Genomic DNA, 15,954 nt, shown 5'->3' with positions numbered 1-15,954 from the left:
TTATTTATTCTTTAACATATCAAGTCAGTGAAAATCTCAACAAAGGTCATGACCTCGACATCAATTTAAAAAAGACAATTATATCGTACAGAAATAATCAATTTCATAAGTCTGGATATATATTGACAGATTAAAAAATGTTATCAGAACAAAACTATATAAAGGGAGGCAATAAGGTGTTGCTTTCTTTAAATCTTTAAATTTCACTTAATCTGTTCTTTCAGAATAAAACAGACCTCCCGTTTGTATTAACATTCCGTCAGGGAGGGGATATAAGGTCAAAGGTCGATGGGAGTGCGACACTGCTCGGTTTGACGAACTTCCTCAAAGGGAAACCGAATCTACCTCACCACGATCACGCAATGTTATTTACAGAGTAAGTATTGCTATCTTACATTTACATGATCTACTTTATTATTATTATGTGGTTAATTAGTTTCACGTCATAATAACCGCCATGGACATCCAAGGATGACCGTCCATGTATGTAGTATGCTGCGTGTATGAAGTGCGGGTGTGTTTTGGGAGACTGTAGTATTTCGTGTTTAACATTTAGTAATAGTGATGAAACTGTGGGCCTGTTTTTGCTGTATTATATTACAGGATTATCTGCCCTTGCAGGTAGGTATTGATTGTGACGTCACATGTTTGCGAGGGTAACGTCATACTTTTCATAGAAAATGACTAGAATTGCACTAACAAAATAATGATGCACAATGTATAACTAATTAAAAGGGAGCTAACTCTGAAATTACAAAGGCGGATTAGTGCGATCCCGCTAACATATGCCGCCAGAGATACAAACATTATACCGTCTACGGTCAAAGGCTTAGTTAGGGTAATATATTTTGAACTATTTGATTGACTAAGTCGATAAAATATGTATCACATGGAATGGGTGATTAAGGAAAAACTTCAATTAAGGTAATGAGATTAATTAATAGATGGTGGGTGTCACAAGGTTTATATTATGTATTAGTGGTACACAACAGCAAATGTATTAGTCGTGTCACAATTTCAAACAGCGCAATATACTGCCATGTATGATCCCCAAAACATAACAACAGATGTCTACTACTCACACTGGGGATGTCGGTCATACATGTGAATTCTGTCGTTATAAAGATTACAGTTGCCAAGGGTGAGTTAAAAGGAGTCTATCAGGTCATACTATTTTAGTTCCATAATAACACTTTAATTCCTAAGCTGGTCACATGGAAGATAATAAGAAAACAGGAGTTAAGATTAACATATTTATTTTGGACAAAGCAATGGCTGATTAGACGTTTACACCTTACTCTCACTCCATTGCATCAATGATATGCCATAAGCCTATTAGGATTTCAAAGAACTGTTTAACTGGGGATGCAACTTTGCAGAAAGACATTTTGAATAAAAGATTCACGAAGCTATAGCACTCCTGGGAAGAAATAACCTAAAGAGCATTGCGTAGTCCATGCGAACTAACTAAAGCTCCGACGATTCGCTTTAAAGATTACCTTAAAATTAAATTCATCTGAACGTATCCCAATTCGAGTTGGTTACAGAATATATATATATAACAAAGTTATAATGTAATACAAGAATGGATGTTACTTTCAGATTTATCAAATTATGTATGTTCCATTTGGTCTGCAGAACGAAACCTTGATAATTAATTTATTAATATTATTTTTGAAATTAATTTATTGATTGATTATCACATTTTAATTGTTTATTTATAGACACGATGCCACTAATGGACGAGGACATATACTTGGTAAGCTAAACTAATGTATATAATTATCTTTCCCATTATTGGCGAACTTGTATGAAAACAATAGATATTATATAATATCAGGAAAACCAAGCTATATCCTACGTTGCTGATAAATATTTGAATGAACAAGAAGTTACCCAAATTTGTGTTTTTTTGTTTATTATTGATAAACGGAAATTTAGTCGAAAAAGTAGGCTTGTTAACGATTTGAATTCTTTTCAATATATCTAATGATTGATACTGTCAAATTCGCGTTGGTTTTGAGTTTTACGATCAAAGAACATTCGCAAAAATTGTTTTGTAATGGTTGAAATCGCAAAAATAAGGCGCGTAAGAAAGTTGGTTTACGTGTAATGTATGTATGTTGACAATAAATAAGTATAGAATATGTCCATTACCTTTGGTATACGTCTGTTTCCACCAGGTACGAGTTACCTCAGTGGTATATGTACTCCAATGAGTACATCTGTTATAGTGGACCACGGTTCGTACAACTCCGCCGGCATAGCAGCACACGAGCTTGGTCACAAGTAAGTACAGTAAAACCTGTCTGAGCGACCAACTCTATAAACAGACCTCCTCACTATAAAGACATTTTCCATTGTCCCTTGGGTGGTTTTATATATCTAAACTCGACCGTTTACCCATGTCATACGGGCATTCATCATGTTTTTTTTTCTTTTCACCGGCACGACTGTCATTGAAAGATATGTTAGTGTTTAAATGTGGAGGACCCACCTGGAGAAATGCCAAACTGTGGCCAATACCTTGCATCTGCCCTGCCTGGATTTTGAACTCAGATGTAAACAGCTTGTGGTTATATGTTTGAATATTATGACCTCTCGACTACCATGACCCATAATGTCATATCATAAAATAATTCTACAGCTCAAATTAAGACGTATTACTAACATCATTATTGTAACAGATATACGTCACATGCAATTATTTCGTCATCATAAATACGCAATGATTGTCTCCATACACGAAAACGTTAAACCCGAGACGGATTTCTTCTGCTAAATGTAGAAACGAAATTTTAGTGTTCTCTTTGATTGCTAAGATCTTACACACGTGACAATGTAATATAAACTTTATCAAATGTGTCAAAAGATCCATGGCCGATTAAATCAAAATCTTTGTTTAAATTTTATATTACATAGCCATCTGTGTAATGTTGCCCAGATATGTATATTGGTATATACACTACATGCCTATTATTATCGTCACAAATCTCATGAGTAACGAAATAATAGATCAATGGTCACATAATAGTTCAAATCAACCTTAGAATGCTTCTAAACTGATTAAATAATTAGTGTGTATGCATTCGATTGAGTTTGCCAGTAAGTGCTCTATAAATGAAATGATCTCATCCGACGGTTTGAGATATCACCCTTCACTCTCAGATACATCGACGTGATTTAGAAACCACACAGCAAATTGAATTTTAAGGTTGATTTTCAGTAACACTGCATTTCCAAAATTGAATCATGCTATTTTGGTAGCATTCAATTAAAAGTTATATTCTGCAATCTCCGCACGATGCGGCGCCTATCTCTTAACATGGCTATATTGATTACAAGTATCTGGCATAAGAGTTACATCTGCCAATCAAATGGCAATGTAGGCTTTTTTGAAATCTAGCGTATACTTGATTATACAAAATGTAACCAAAATTGCTTCATATATTTGTTTTGTGTATAAATATTGGATACAAGACAGATAGTAGTAATCCATTGTTACGTCATGTTTTTGTAACGTTATTTGTGCTCTTAAAATGATGACAGTGTAATCATCTACCTGTAAAGTCAGTTACCTCTATATTATACAAATACAGAATAGAGAGACCGATAGTTCAGTAAATATATATCTATACTCTGAAAAGATATTCTTCAATTTAGAGAACTACAGGTCTCGCAAGATAAAATTAATTTGTAATGGTCTATAAATAGAGATAAGTGCATATAGCGATTACCTATCGTACATCTGTATCTCTGTTGATGTGGTTACGTCATCACGTGATCTGACTTGGCGGTTTAGATACATATCACTTAGATGTCTCTTTTTTACTTAATTCCACTCAGAATGTAAAATTGAATGAAGACATTAAGAAACAAGTAAAGGGATAAATCAACCATAATGTGTGTACTTAATATTCAACAGATTTTAAAATGAATGAAGGTATTATTAAAAATAAAATGGGATTACTCAGTCATAGAAAAATAGCCATAACTGTGAGTCATAATCACAGGAAGGGGAGACAAATCGATATCAAATATCACCCACGTTGTGTTGATATCCAATGTATTGAAAATTTCTATTACATTCTGTTATTGTTATGCATATTTATGTCAGAAATTTCGCTGTCTCCGATACCATTGGATATAACGTTTAATTTTGTGATGCATGCTTTTATGTGATTGTTAGTATGGCTTAACTTGATACTCCTTGTCAAAGAAATTTCTTTATATTTTTTAAAAACACATTGTCGTCATGTCCTTTATAATTATCGCTTGTTGTTTAATTGTTATTTTAAATTTCTTGTTTTCCATTATTTTATTTAGCCTCGGAGTCATATACCACGACGGGGACTCCTCCGCGTTAACAGTACGATGCCCAAAAGAACTGAACTACATTATGGCTCCATCGTCGGCAATTATCAACAGCAAGACAAAAGAATACAGTTTTAAATTCTCAGATTGTTCCATTAGACAAATTGAACTGCAGATGAAAAAGCTTTCAAACAGGTAATTCAAATACGAGGCTAGTTTTTAGAGTCAAGATACGAGCTTTCAATATTTTTGACTTAACCAATTTGCTGGAAGTCATAAAGATGTAGTCACGGTTTTGCTTTTTACTGGCGTTATGAGAATTGGAAATTATTGGAAGTTTTTAATTTGAATCAATTTGTTGAAACTGCAGCAATTATGACTGACGCATTCAGTGTTAACAAAACTTTAAACGAACGGATTTTAAACAAATAACAAAACAAAACTAATTATTGAGGCTTGTTACATGATTTGCAGGATAGTCCTGTGGCATTTGATGAAAGTACAACATAACATTTTGACAAAAAAGTTTTATTGCATCGATTCCTGATGTTCTTATGTATGCAATACCTTGTAGTTGTAAATTTCTTCAACCAACTTTTAGAATAATATAATGATAAATAGAAATTTATTCGATCTCGAGAGATCCATATCGATATTCTACAATTAGACGATCTGACATGTTTTCTTATACATTGTATTCTTCCTTAGCGACCCTTTTTCAAATATTCGATATCTAAAGTGAAAACGATGAAATGAAATTAAATCTGATTCAAATTATCTCGATCTGGCTCTGAAGGTATATATGAATCAAACATTTCTCAATATTTGTATTTTGTGGATCACTTTTTTCCGGATCAAAGCTATGCTCGCGAGATTGCAAAAATATCATCCCCGCGAAAATAACCGGCTATTTATTGTTATAAAATGTTTTGACAAATAATGTTTTATGTCATTAATTCGTTCCTTAATACAGAGAAAGATGTCTTACAGACCACCTCTTTATAACGACCAACTGTGTATTAAGACCACATCCGTATGGCCCCTTCAGACAAACCTGATTTATTTTATCTATATATATTGATCACTTGTCTATACAATTCTCTTTTTCCTTGTCCCTTGGATGATTTTATGGTTATGTTTGATTATAGTAATTTGGTAAAAAGACAAATGGAAAAAAACCCATATTGTTAAATACGGTACAAGATAGCTGAAATGATCAAATGAAACAATAATCCTTGCGAGTATGCCTTAAGACAATAATTGTTATTTGATAATGAAACTGATTAAAGGCATTTGTATTTCATTCTAAGATAATGATGTGGAATGTTCATTGAAATAACGGAAACGTAAACCTGAGCTTTTGTTCGAGGAAATAACAAAAAAATATTGACGTTTTTGTTATGTGATTACAGGAACAGGAATTGCCTTGCCGAGGATACGGGGCCATCATTGGCGACCATTGTAGTAAAGCCCTATCTTATGATACCACCGGGTCAAATCGAAGATGTCCATAATCAATGTCGAGATGTATACGGCAATTCATCCTTTATGTGTGTAAGTATAGCATCCCGTAAATAAAAAGGACAATTTTGTCTAACAAATGTTGGGAAGACAGTGATTTAGTCTACTAAATCTCGAGAAATTATCTGAAATGTTTTATTACTTGTAGTTTTCATTTTATTTTATATAATTTATATATTCCGAGCTTCGTTTTACATTTATGTAATATATTTTGCATACTGATGGGTCATGCAGGACACATATATACTAAAGTACTCTTGTTTAGTATTCAATGATAATTTTCCGTGTTTGTTATTTTTAATTTATTAATGAAAATATCGAAAAGCATGCAATTAAAAAAACATAATCTTTACTTTTTCTTTAATTTTATTAAAACAAAGACATTAACGTACTTCAAAAAGTATATTTCATGTTAATAAATTTAGACACTGGATTTCAATTTATATGTATAATTCTTACTTCAAACCAACTTTCTTTCGTGGCAACTTAATCTCGTTGTTTGCGAAGATTAACATTCATGGATTTATTTTCAACAGGAATGGGTAGTGTTATCAGTATTATTGACGTAGATATAAGTTAACTGTTTGGATCGCAAAACTCGCGCAAATAAATCGCTCGCGAAAGAAATTTGTTTACAATACGTATTTTTTGTTATTTCAGCCGCCATCTTCCACTGATGAAATGTGCTATAAGATGTACTGTTATGATCCCAAAAGGAAGATATGTATAACGGCTAGCGAACAGAGAGCAGCCATGGGTTCATCTTGTGGAAATAAAAAGGTAAGTTGAAATGAAAACACACACACACACATGTATACATTAATTTGGATAGAATACATGTTTACGGTGGAACGTGGTTGATACGATTATTCGACAGCCTGACTTAACACGAACTCTGATAACTCGACAACCTGGCTCAATACGAAGTTATTGCCGGTCCCGGCAGCATTTGTTCTTTTTCTTTGTGGAACCTGGCCCTGATTTCTCGAAACAAACTTAAGTCAAAAACTGACTTAAGTCATACATTTTATATGAATTACAAGAAAAACTAAAGTTTTTGACTTAAGTCTGTACTTTTGTTTTGAGATATCGGGGCCTGGCCCATAAACAATGTTATTGAAAAGTAAATAACTTTATCACATAATCCGCCGCCTGATATCCAATGATTTCGCCTATGTGATATTTTTGCGTATGTCAATAGTGTAACATCACTTAGAGCGACTTTCATTGACTGAAAATTTATTGCGACGTCCACTGGATTTTCGAAATATATTTTAACTTGTATGTAGGTATTTGTAGTTTTGTGATATAAAATATCATAAATTTGTGTTCATTTCATAGGAAATTTTATGAAAATCTTCTTGAAGTTTTATTTTGGCTCGCCAAGGATCGAAAAAATAAAAACTTCTTAGACTCGTTTCATAAAATCTCATATAAAATGAGCACTCAAGTAGGATCCTATATTTATTGCACTTTGCAGCTGCCTGTGATGTTTACATTATTATTTTATCGACAAAACTTAACACTTCATCCATTATTCTTATGGTGAAAATGACTTAGAAAACCTGAAATATTGCATTTGATGTCTACAGTGTCTTACTTGATATACTGCAGGGTGTTTCACTTGTAGAAATATACATTATTTAGAAACAATATAAATCAATCATTATATATGTATCAACATGATGCAAAGCTGCAAATCCTGAGGGTTGATGCCATTCTGATGCATGCTTGTTTTAAATATATATAAAATAATTTATCACTGTGCATCATGTGATAGCTTGCAGGCACCGATTGATATCCGTCGTGAAGATTTTGATTGATGTAATTTACGCTACGGAAATTACTGAGAGACATTTCGAAGTGAACAAATGTAAAGCATTATACAAAGTGGTAATCAAGAAACAGCATAGATAGTCAATTTCCGTCGGAAAATAGTAGAAAGCACCATACCCAGAGGATGCGGTTTATTTTAAAGCTGTTTAATTACGATTTACAATGTGTTTATCTTATCTAAAAGTTTCCATGCTACAAAGATGTAGTATTTACTTAACATACATACGCAGACACCATGATTTTTCGAGTTGATTTATGTGTAACAGGAGATGCGAAAATGTAGCGGGCAGACCGGGATTCGAACCCGGGACCCTCCGAACACTAGCCGAGTGCTCTACCGACTGAGATACATGGTCACCGATGATTGCCCCAGTCTAATCCTGCTTTTCTCCTCCCTCCTTTCTCGAAGTCTTCGCCCTCGAAGACATACGAGACCCTTCCAAAGCCACCATCATGGGTTATTTAGTTGGGCGCCAAATCTGTAACAGGAGGAGAGAAAATGTAGCGGCCAGACCGGGATTCGAACATCTCATTTGTAGAAATGATCGCATGATCCCGACAGTGTAATTTATGTAAAGAAAACTCAGATAGTCCTAATTTGATATCGTGGTGCTGACTTTAAAGATCCAACCCCTGATAACTCGAATACCCCGTATTCCAAACGTTTAACCGAGTCCATTGCATTTCGAATTAAAAGATTTTATTGTATATATCAATGCACATTCGATCATTGACTGCACAAAATATGATGTCTTCTGTAATATTACTAATGGCTGTACTTAATCATTTGTTTTAACATCTTCGATAACCTAAGACTCAGGTTGTGTTCTGAATGATACAAATGAATAACTAATGAATAATTCCTTGGTGTAGTAAGTGTGCGTGTACTAAATAGAACACACTAATATATAAACAGTTGTATCATTTGCGCCATTGAAGGATTGCCAGCTGTCAATCAAACCGCACGTGACTTTCCATTCTGTTTTGTGTATCTATGATGCTTGCTCCGACTTGAATAAGAACACGTAGGTTTGCAAGCACGAGACATGGCTTTATAGAACGTCTGGCGATCGGTCAATAACCCAATTCCCTGTCGGTATTTAACAAACCTATGCGTCTTTAAGCTCTACCTAACGTACGCATTCTATAAGAGCATGAACAATACACCATGAAAGTTAGACACGGAACCAGATTGACATATTGTGATCTTTCACCATGTCTCACGAGAACAACTTTAAAAAAATTTAAAATCAATGGTAAAATCGAGTGATATCGTAATGGGAAAAAAGTATTTTCGGTAAAATTCACAGTCGTGAAGTTCCGTATAACCAGTTATTTCTGCGAATCAACATTTCCAGCAAAAAAATCACGATTTTGCGTTACTTGGTATAAATGTTTCGACCAGTTCTCTATGTTTCGCGGTTTTACCCTAAATCTATATGCACCATTATGCAAATAACATGTGCAAGGCCTGAATCGTGTCAGACGGCATCATCTGTTTGATTAAAGGCAAATATTCCATTAACAGAAAAAATATGATTGTAAGACAATTGTACGTTACTTCAAAATGGCGATAGAATCCAATATGCCTACACTAGAAAGGTCAGCCTTTTAATCTTGTCAGGCTTCTCGGGGAATAAATATCATCTTTCTCTTTGTATTGATTCACTGGCCACTTCAGGGGAGTTCCTTTGCATATGTCCCAATAGAACCTTGACACCAGACCTCGTAAAAGTCCGTGATGGATATTCTTGATACTGGTTTTGATACTGTTGCATACTTTCCGTGACACGTTCCGTTGATCACAGATAAAAGCTTAGCGGTAATGAATATTCGAACTGTTGATCCTGTATCATAGAGCAAGATTTCTGTTAGGAAATGTTTTACATGATTAGCGTTTCTTTGTTACCAAATATATGTATAACTTTCGTTGTATTGTTATATACATGTACAATACGGGGCTCATTAATCCACTAATCATTTGACGACTTACTGCCATGGATAGCGGTGTCATTCCGCCAAAGCATTTTATAGTCCCATGGCTTCATCTGCGCCTGACGTTGTTGACTTCCGCATTTGTCCTCTTAAATTACTTTATCTTATACAATAAGTAATGGAGTTCGCTTTCAGTATCAGTGCACTGAAACCATGACACTGACTGAAATATCCGTTCACCGGAATGAAGCAAAATGACACTTGTAACAACGATACAAGTAGAGAGAAGACTCACAGGTTTACAATTCGCAATATGTAAAGTCTTAAATGATACATTATATTTAGACTAAATGTAGAGGACCAAACACACGTCATTGCAGAGGGAAAAGTGCAGTGATGTTACTGTAACATATTAATTATAATAATTATACACAAAATTTATTATGAAGGAGAAATCAAAATTATGTCATTTGTGTTTCTAATCAAGGTGTACTTTTGATGTACACATGTTTCTATTGCATTTATACAATTACGACACGTGAAACAAAACGATAACATATATGTACCAAATATGAATGTCCAATGCATGTAATAGTATTCTTCAAATTTAACTTGTTTCAGTGGTGCAAACTCGGGAAATGTGTGTGGGACGACAAAGCCCCATCAGTTCCAGGTAAATCCCTATAACCAAATGTTTAAGAACATTAAACAAATCAGATATACATTCCAGATAATTAGCAAGCCACATTTTACGTTATCACACGATAACAGTGGTAAGAGCTGTTGGAATAGCGAGGCCTTTTACAATGCGCAGAAATCCTCATTAAAGCTTTGGAGATGAACATTGAAACCTGCCTTAGCGACCACCTCTCTATAAATAATACCTCCTCATAAAGACGAATTACTTAGGGCCCTATAGGTCCCAAAAACCATAAAGGAGACAGCTTTCTCCTTATCATATTGGTGGTATTTATATACAGGGTTGCTTGTCCATGTAATTGTATATAAGAAAAGAACTTTAAAACAACTTAATTGAGGACAGACATGTATGTTTATCCTATTTTCAAGAAATCAAAGTGTGCGTTTTTCCCCTTAAAAGTGTAGGTGTGTGATCGGGTTTTTTTTTACCATAAACGACATATTTGCTTTCCTTCTGAAATCATGTGACATGTTATTTCATCATAGCAGTCTCGAGAGTCTCTTCATAATGTAAGTGTCGATGCGACATAATGCTTTGTCTTTCTTAACTGAAGTGACATCTAGTTTAGACATAATTAGGCTATTATGTAGCCACTTGTGCCTTATAGAGGACATCAACAGGACTAAAGATGCCATGGGTTGACAGAATGTCATTTACACATGAAATAATAAGTTTATCATGCTATAACAATTTGATTCGTTTTGACAGGTGATTGCCCATTCCCCGACGTTCCACCCTCGCGGACGAAATGTAGCGAAGAAGCCTCCCCATTTAGATGTAGAGACCCAAGCTTCTACAGACGTTGCTGCGAGTCCTGCAATAAAAGTAATTAGCAAATGCATGTACCCTCCTAACGCATCAACAGACAGTCACATTAGCGGCAATAATGTGAGAGAAATGTCAATTTCCAGAGAAATCCTCGATATTTAATGATTGATGCAGATTGCGTCGGCAGCTAGATTTAGGCCAGATATCGTTCTAGCCTTCTATCTTGTGTTCTGCTATTCGACAATTATCATAATGCTGATGATAGTGCTTTGCTATCCTTCGGGACAAGTACTTCGTCCAATATCTCAAAGTGATATAGTCTATCTCAATTGAGCACAAATACCGTTAGGCAACTCTGGACAAAAATATCGTAAAATGCTGCAATAGAATGTCCCGTTTTCATGTATATTTGGTGTTATTGGTACTTTGAAGGAATTATTTATAAGTTTACTATGCCCTCGACGAAGCGGAATTTAAACGACACAATAAATGGTGATCAAGTAGCCGTTTTATGGTGTTTTCGTATTTTACATGTAGGCGTACGGCTGGCGTATTTTTAATCTTAAAGTAGGGTTTTGTGTTATAAGATAATAAGAAAGAAAAACTAATTCTTTTTGATTGATTTCAAAATCAGGTTATTCATTATTCATTCTCGTCTTTAAACAAGTATATATATTAATACACATTCATTTGATTTAAATAAATATATTGATCGTTTTTATTTGTAAAAGTCAGATTAGCACAAATTCAATTCTCTTTCAGATTTTACCAAAGAAGAATCTTGCAAAGACATGAAGATACTTATAAATGGATTACAATGTGGGCAATTTATCCAACGATATGGCACAGATATATGTACTCTGGATCCTAATGTTATGAACTTTTGTTGTAAGAGCTGCACAAACCCACCAGGTAATTGTCCGTTCGTAATTGATTAAGATAATTAGAAATGTTCATGTATAATACAAATGACATCGATTTTCATGTAGCTCTGTTGGTAGATTAGCCGTGTTCAGAGGTTCGGACTCGATCTCCGTTATCACTGCTAATATTCCATTTCTTATTACACATACATCTTTTCTGATATGCATATTAATAGTGTTTAAACAGTAACCATTCACTTATGCATGCGTACATACAACTTTATCTGATGTTTTCCTTTTGTTTTTTGTGATATATATCTATATTTTTTTTTACTATTGCTCGTTTTCTTTATTTTTTATTTTCTTTTTTCTTTATTTTTTATTTATTTGTTGTTTTCTTTATTTTTTATTTATTTGTTGTTTTCCAGTACTGCTTGTTTAATGTACTGTTTATTTTATTTGTTTTAGATTCAATGTCGCTATCTTTGCTGTCAAGTTAATTTTATTCGAGTTGTGAAACTCCCAAATAAAATAGTAGCGTATTTATGTTTAGAATTGACAAACGCGCGAAAAGAGTTCTCGCGGATATTTCTTAAAGATGAAACCGTGAAATTAAACAAACTTAAAGTAGCTTATTCTGTATATGCATATTGCAGACTTAACTTCCATTGCGGGTAGATATTGAATGTGTTTGGGAGCGTAACGTAATACTTTTCGGAGAAATTGACGTTAACTGTGTCCACACAATACTGACGTCAAATAAATACCTACTCCCAAGGGAGTTTACTCTGTAATATGCAAAGACGGAATAGGAGTCTCCGTTAAGATTTAATGCGTTTTATCAAATTAAATCCATCAATTTTGCCTGAATTGTTATGTATTTTCTTGACAATTAAATTAATAGTTTGTATATACTGTTACAGCACCAACAGTGTCCCCGATAGAGAACAACTCCTACTCACATGTGACGGCTTCCACATGTACAGACAACAGCTTTGTACGGATTAACGGGTTAGAGTGTCAGGACTTTATTTCTCAGAACGGACGACGTGTATGTGACAGAGACATGATCAACAAACATTGCTGTGCGAGCTGCTACCTATTGAAAAGATAACACCGAAATCTCTCGTGTCAAACTTCAATTCTTTAAAAATTTTAAGAATCTGACTCTCCGAAAACGTTCACAAAAATGATAATTTTGTGTTCGTTTGATGGGTGTGATCTTTTTGAATCCAATATAACGTGATGTATTGTTAAAAGCTGAAACAACGATCGATATCAGTATACACATTCATGATATGAAAGGGAGCAAGGCTTTATGCTACTATGTCCTTGTGTATGTGATATGGATAGGATTGTAATAATGTTGCTATCATTAAGTTATTCAAGACTGCATTGCTTTAAATAAGAAGCGAGTTCAAAACAACATTATGGTGCAATGTTGGTAAATACGTAAATGTTCGTAAGCAAACCTATGACGCTCTTCAACGATATTAATACTCGGTATAAATGTATCAAGAGAGAAGGAAAGAATGACGTGGAATAAATGTGTGAAGAGAAAAGGGAAGAATATGAGGAGGAAAACTTAATTTGCTCTCGACTTGTATTTACAGTGTTCACCCTCATATCTCAGATAAAATAAAACTTCTTTTACACACATAGTTCAACCGGCTCACATGTAGTAATATGCGCTGTAAACATGGCACACACTGTCAATGTTTCCATGGGCTTTGGCGCACAGCGGCCAACTCGAGATGAAAATGCTACCAAGCAGAGGTAATATTACGTCATGCTGTTTAAAGAGGGTTAACAGCCTTCGTGAGAGCCTCTATTATGCATCCAACAAGTTTCACAAACCATTCATATTGTTCAGGTGAAGATAGTGCTTTTACACATAATAAGCTGGACCATTGATGACAACTACATATTAAGAGAATAACGTTTTCACGTCGATTTAATATTGCTATGTATATTGTGATGGTTCTAATGTACGGGAAATTTTATCGCACGCGCAAATGTGTTGGTTAAACAATATTCATTTTCTTTTAATTGGAGGTTCGATATGTTGAACAGGGCTATTACAACGTTTTGAATAAAAATGAAATGTTGTGAAGCAGTATGATGTGTCCCATATAAAGAATATTCTTAGACTAGTTAAAAGAGTATTTCGTATTTGAAAAAGACGTATTGTTTTTTTTAACTAAGACTACGAAAACTGTGCATTATGAAAATTTATGAATGTTTATGTTACGGAAAAAACATATTAGTGCAAATCGTAATGAAATTGGTCGAAATCTGTAGGTACAACAGTTTATTGTGATAAGTTACTGGCCTTGGCCATAGACTGGAAACACTACAGAGTATTAAACACTGAAAGAAATCTCTTGAAGCGGCAGATAAAAAACCCCATTTAATACGGACAATTGCGAATACGAGACGAGAACACATATGTATTCTCGTACCTACACGAGTTTTGTACAGAATATATATCAATAATATTCTTCGTTAAACATTTATGCAAACTTGTAGTTCAATAAATAAAAAAATCTCAGATGTAGTGATATTTGATTCACATGATAAACAATTAAATGATAAGGTAAGATTATCACTTCATAATAAGTGTTATTGTTTCCTTTATGGAATATATAACTGCTCTCTATGAAAATCATCGAAAATCCATCTTTTAAAGATTATACATAATCAGGTTAATGAACTGGCATTGTAGATTGTTAATCTTGTCTTTAATTGCTATCGCTGTCATGATTTTTGGTTTATTATGTTTTAGTTTTAAGAATGGCAACACAACTATTTACATGTATAATACTGTGTTCGTGCAAGTATTATAAATAGATATTTTTAAAAATGATTTGAAAATTTGTGTCAAAAAGGAATGTAAATAACACACACAAACAAACAATGATAACGACATATTTTATATGTTATTACACCAAGAAGATGTTCTCGTGTTGGGGTTCTTATCTGATTATATTTAGTTACTTCCCTTCGTTTTATGAAAGGGAAGTAACTCTGATACATACATACCCCTAACCATATCGTTTATCCTTAACACTATCGAGTCGTGATAGAATGCCGATGTACATTGATGATGTCATTAGAATAGTGGTATACGTGTGCTATGTATAAAGTTATTATGACTTTATCAATATTTATTCAATACGAGTCGGTATACCGATTTCGATGTTTTAACGAAGTGCTGTTTTGTTATTTTTGTGAATATTTTGCCTGTTATCATAAATTTGGTTCTGATTTATAATCAAATAGGCTAATTCATGTAAGTGCGTTGAGCGATTGGGTTTGAATGAGAGTGGACATGGATGTGTATATTTTTGTTTTACTTCTCAGTCCTTGTAATAAGGCATATTATAATTATTCACTAAATTGTTACATTAAACCCCGACTTTTTCACAAAAATCGATGATACATGTGTCTGCCACACAAATAAATGACGTCATCTTGTATATGTGATTTTAAGGCATCGATATCTTTTTTTTAACATTCTGTTTCAAAAAAAGAAAGGAAGAAATGTTACCTCTCTATAAAATATGTTAACGTTATTTCTGTTAGTAAGAATATACTCTTTGATTTATTTTGCAAATGTTTGATTCTGATTTAAGTTACATGTAAGTTGTGATAATTGTTTGGCCGAATAAATGTTGATACCATCTTAATATAGTGTTGGCATAATGGTTTAATCAGAAGCAGGTATCGTCTTTTAAACTTTGTAAAATTGACAGTTTTGACACTAAATAACTATAATGTATATCGTCAACAAACCAGATCGCTGAAGGTGAATTCATCAAATGAAATGTTTGTTTTCTTTAACAATGCAGTTTGTTGTAATTCACGAATGTTACACTAATATCAACAACTGTACATAATGTAAATGTACTTATTTTAGCGGTACTACACTTATATCAAAAACTGTACATTATGTAAATGTACTTATGTTAGCGGTACTACACTTATATCAACAACAGTACATAATGTAAACCTACT

At 33.7% G+C, this 15,954-nt stretch overlaps 1 protein-coding gene across 1 annotated transcript in view; it reads left to right on the top strand.

Annotated features, from left to right (window-relative positions):
• The window catches only part of LOC138310813 (metalloprotease mig-17-like), a 36,813-nt gene extending 22,555 nt beyond the window's left edge, over positions 1-14,258 (top strand). The window contains exons 8-17 of the mRNA XM_069252138.1: positions 225-376; positions 1,725-1,759; positions 2,184-2,289; positions 4,327-4,509; positions 5,727-5,868; positions 6,496-6,615; positions 10,228-10,279; positions 11,015-11,131; positions 11,837-11,986; positions 12,861-14,258. Coding sequence (XP_069108239.1) covers positions 225-376; positions 1,725-1,759; positions 2,184-2,289; positions 4,327-4,509; positions 5,727-5,868; positions 6,496-6,615; positions 10,228-10,279; positions 11,015-11,131; positions 11,837-11,986; positions 12,861-13,051 — 1,248 coding nt within the window. The 3' untranslated portion in view covers positions 13,052-14,258. The remainder of the gene's footprint in view (positions 1-224; positions 377-1,724; positions 1,760-2,183; positions 2,290-4,326; positions 4,510-5,726; positions 5,869-6,495; positions 6,616-10,227; positions 10,280-11,014; positions 11,132-11,836; positions 11,987-12,860) is intronic.
• The last annotated feature ends 1,696 nt before the right edge of the window (positions 14,259-15,954 follow it).

Source organism: Argopecten irradians, chromosome 16, assembly GCF_041381155.1.
Source record: "Argopecten irradians isolate NY chromosome 16, Ai_NY, whole genome shotgun sequence".
NCBI classification, from domain to species: domain Eukaryota; kingdom Metazoa; phylum Mollusca; class Bivalvia; order Pectinida; family Pectinidae; genus Argopecten; species Argopecten irradians.
The sequence above is the reverse complement of the archived record's forward strand: the minus strand, read 5'-3'. Positions and strand labels throughout refer to the sequence as shown.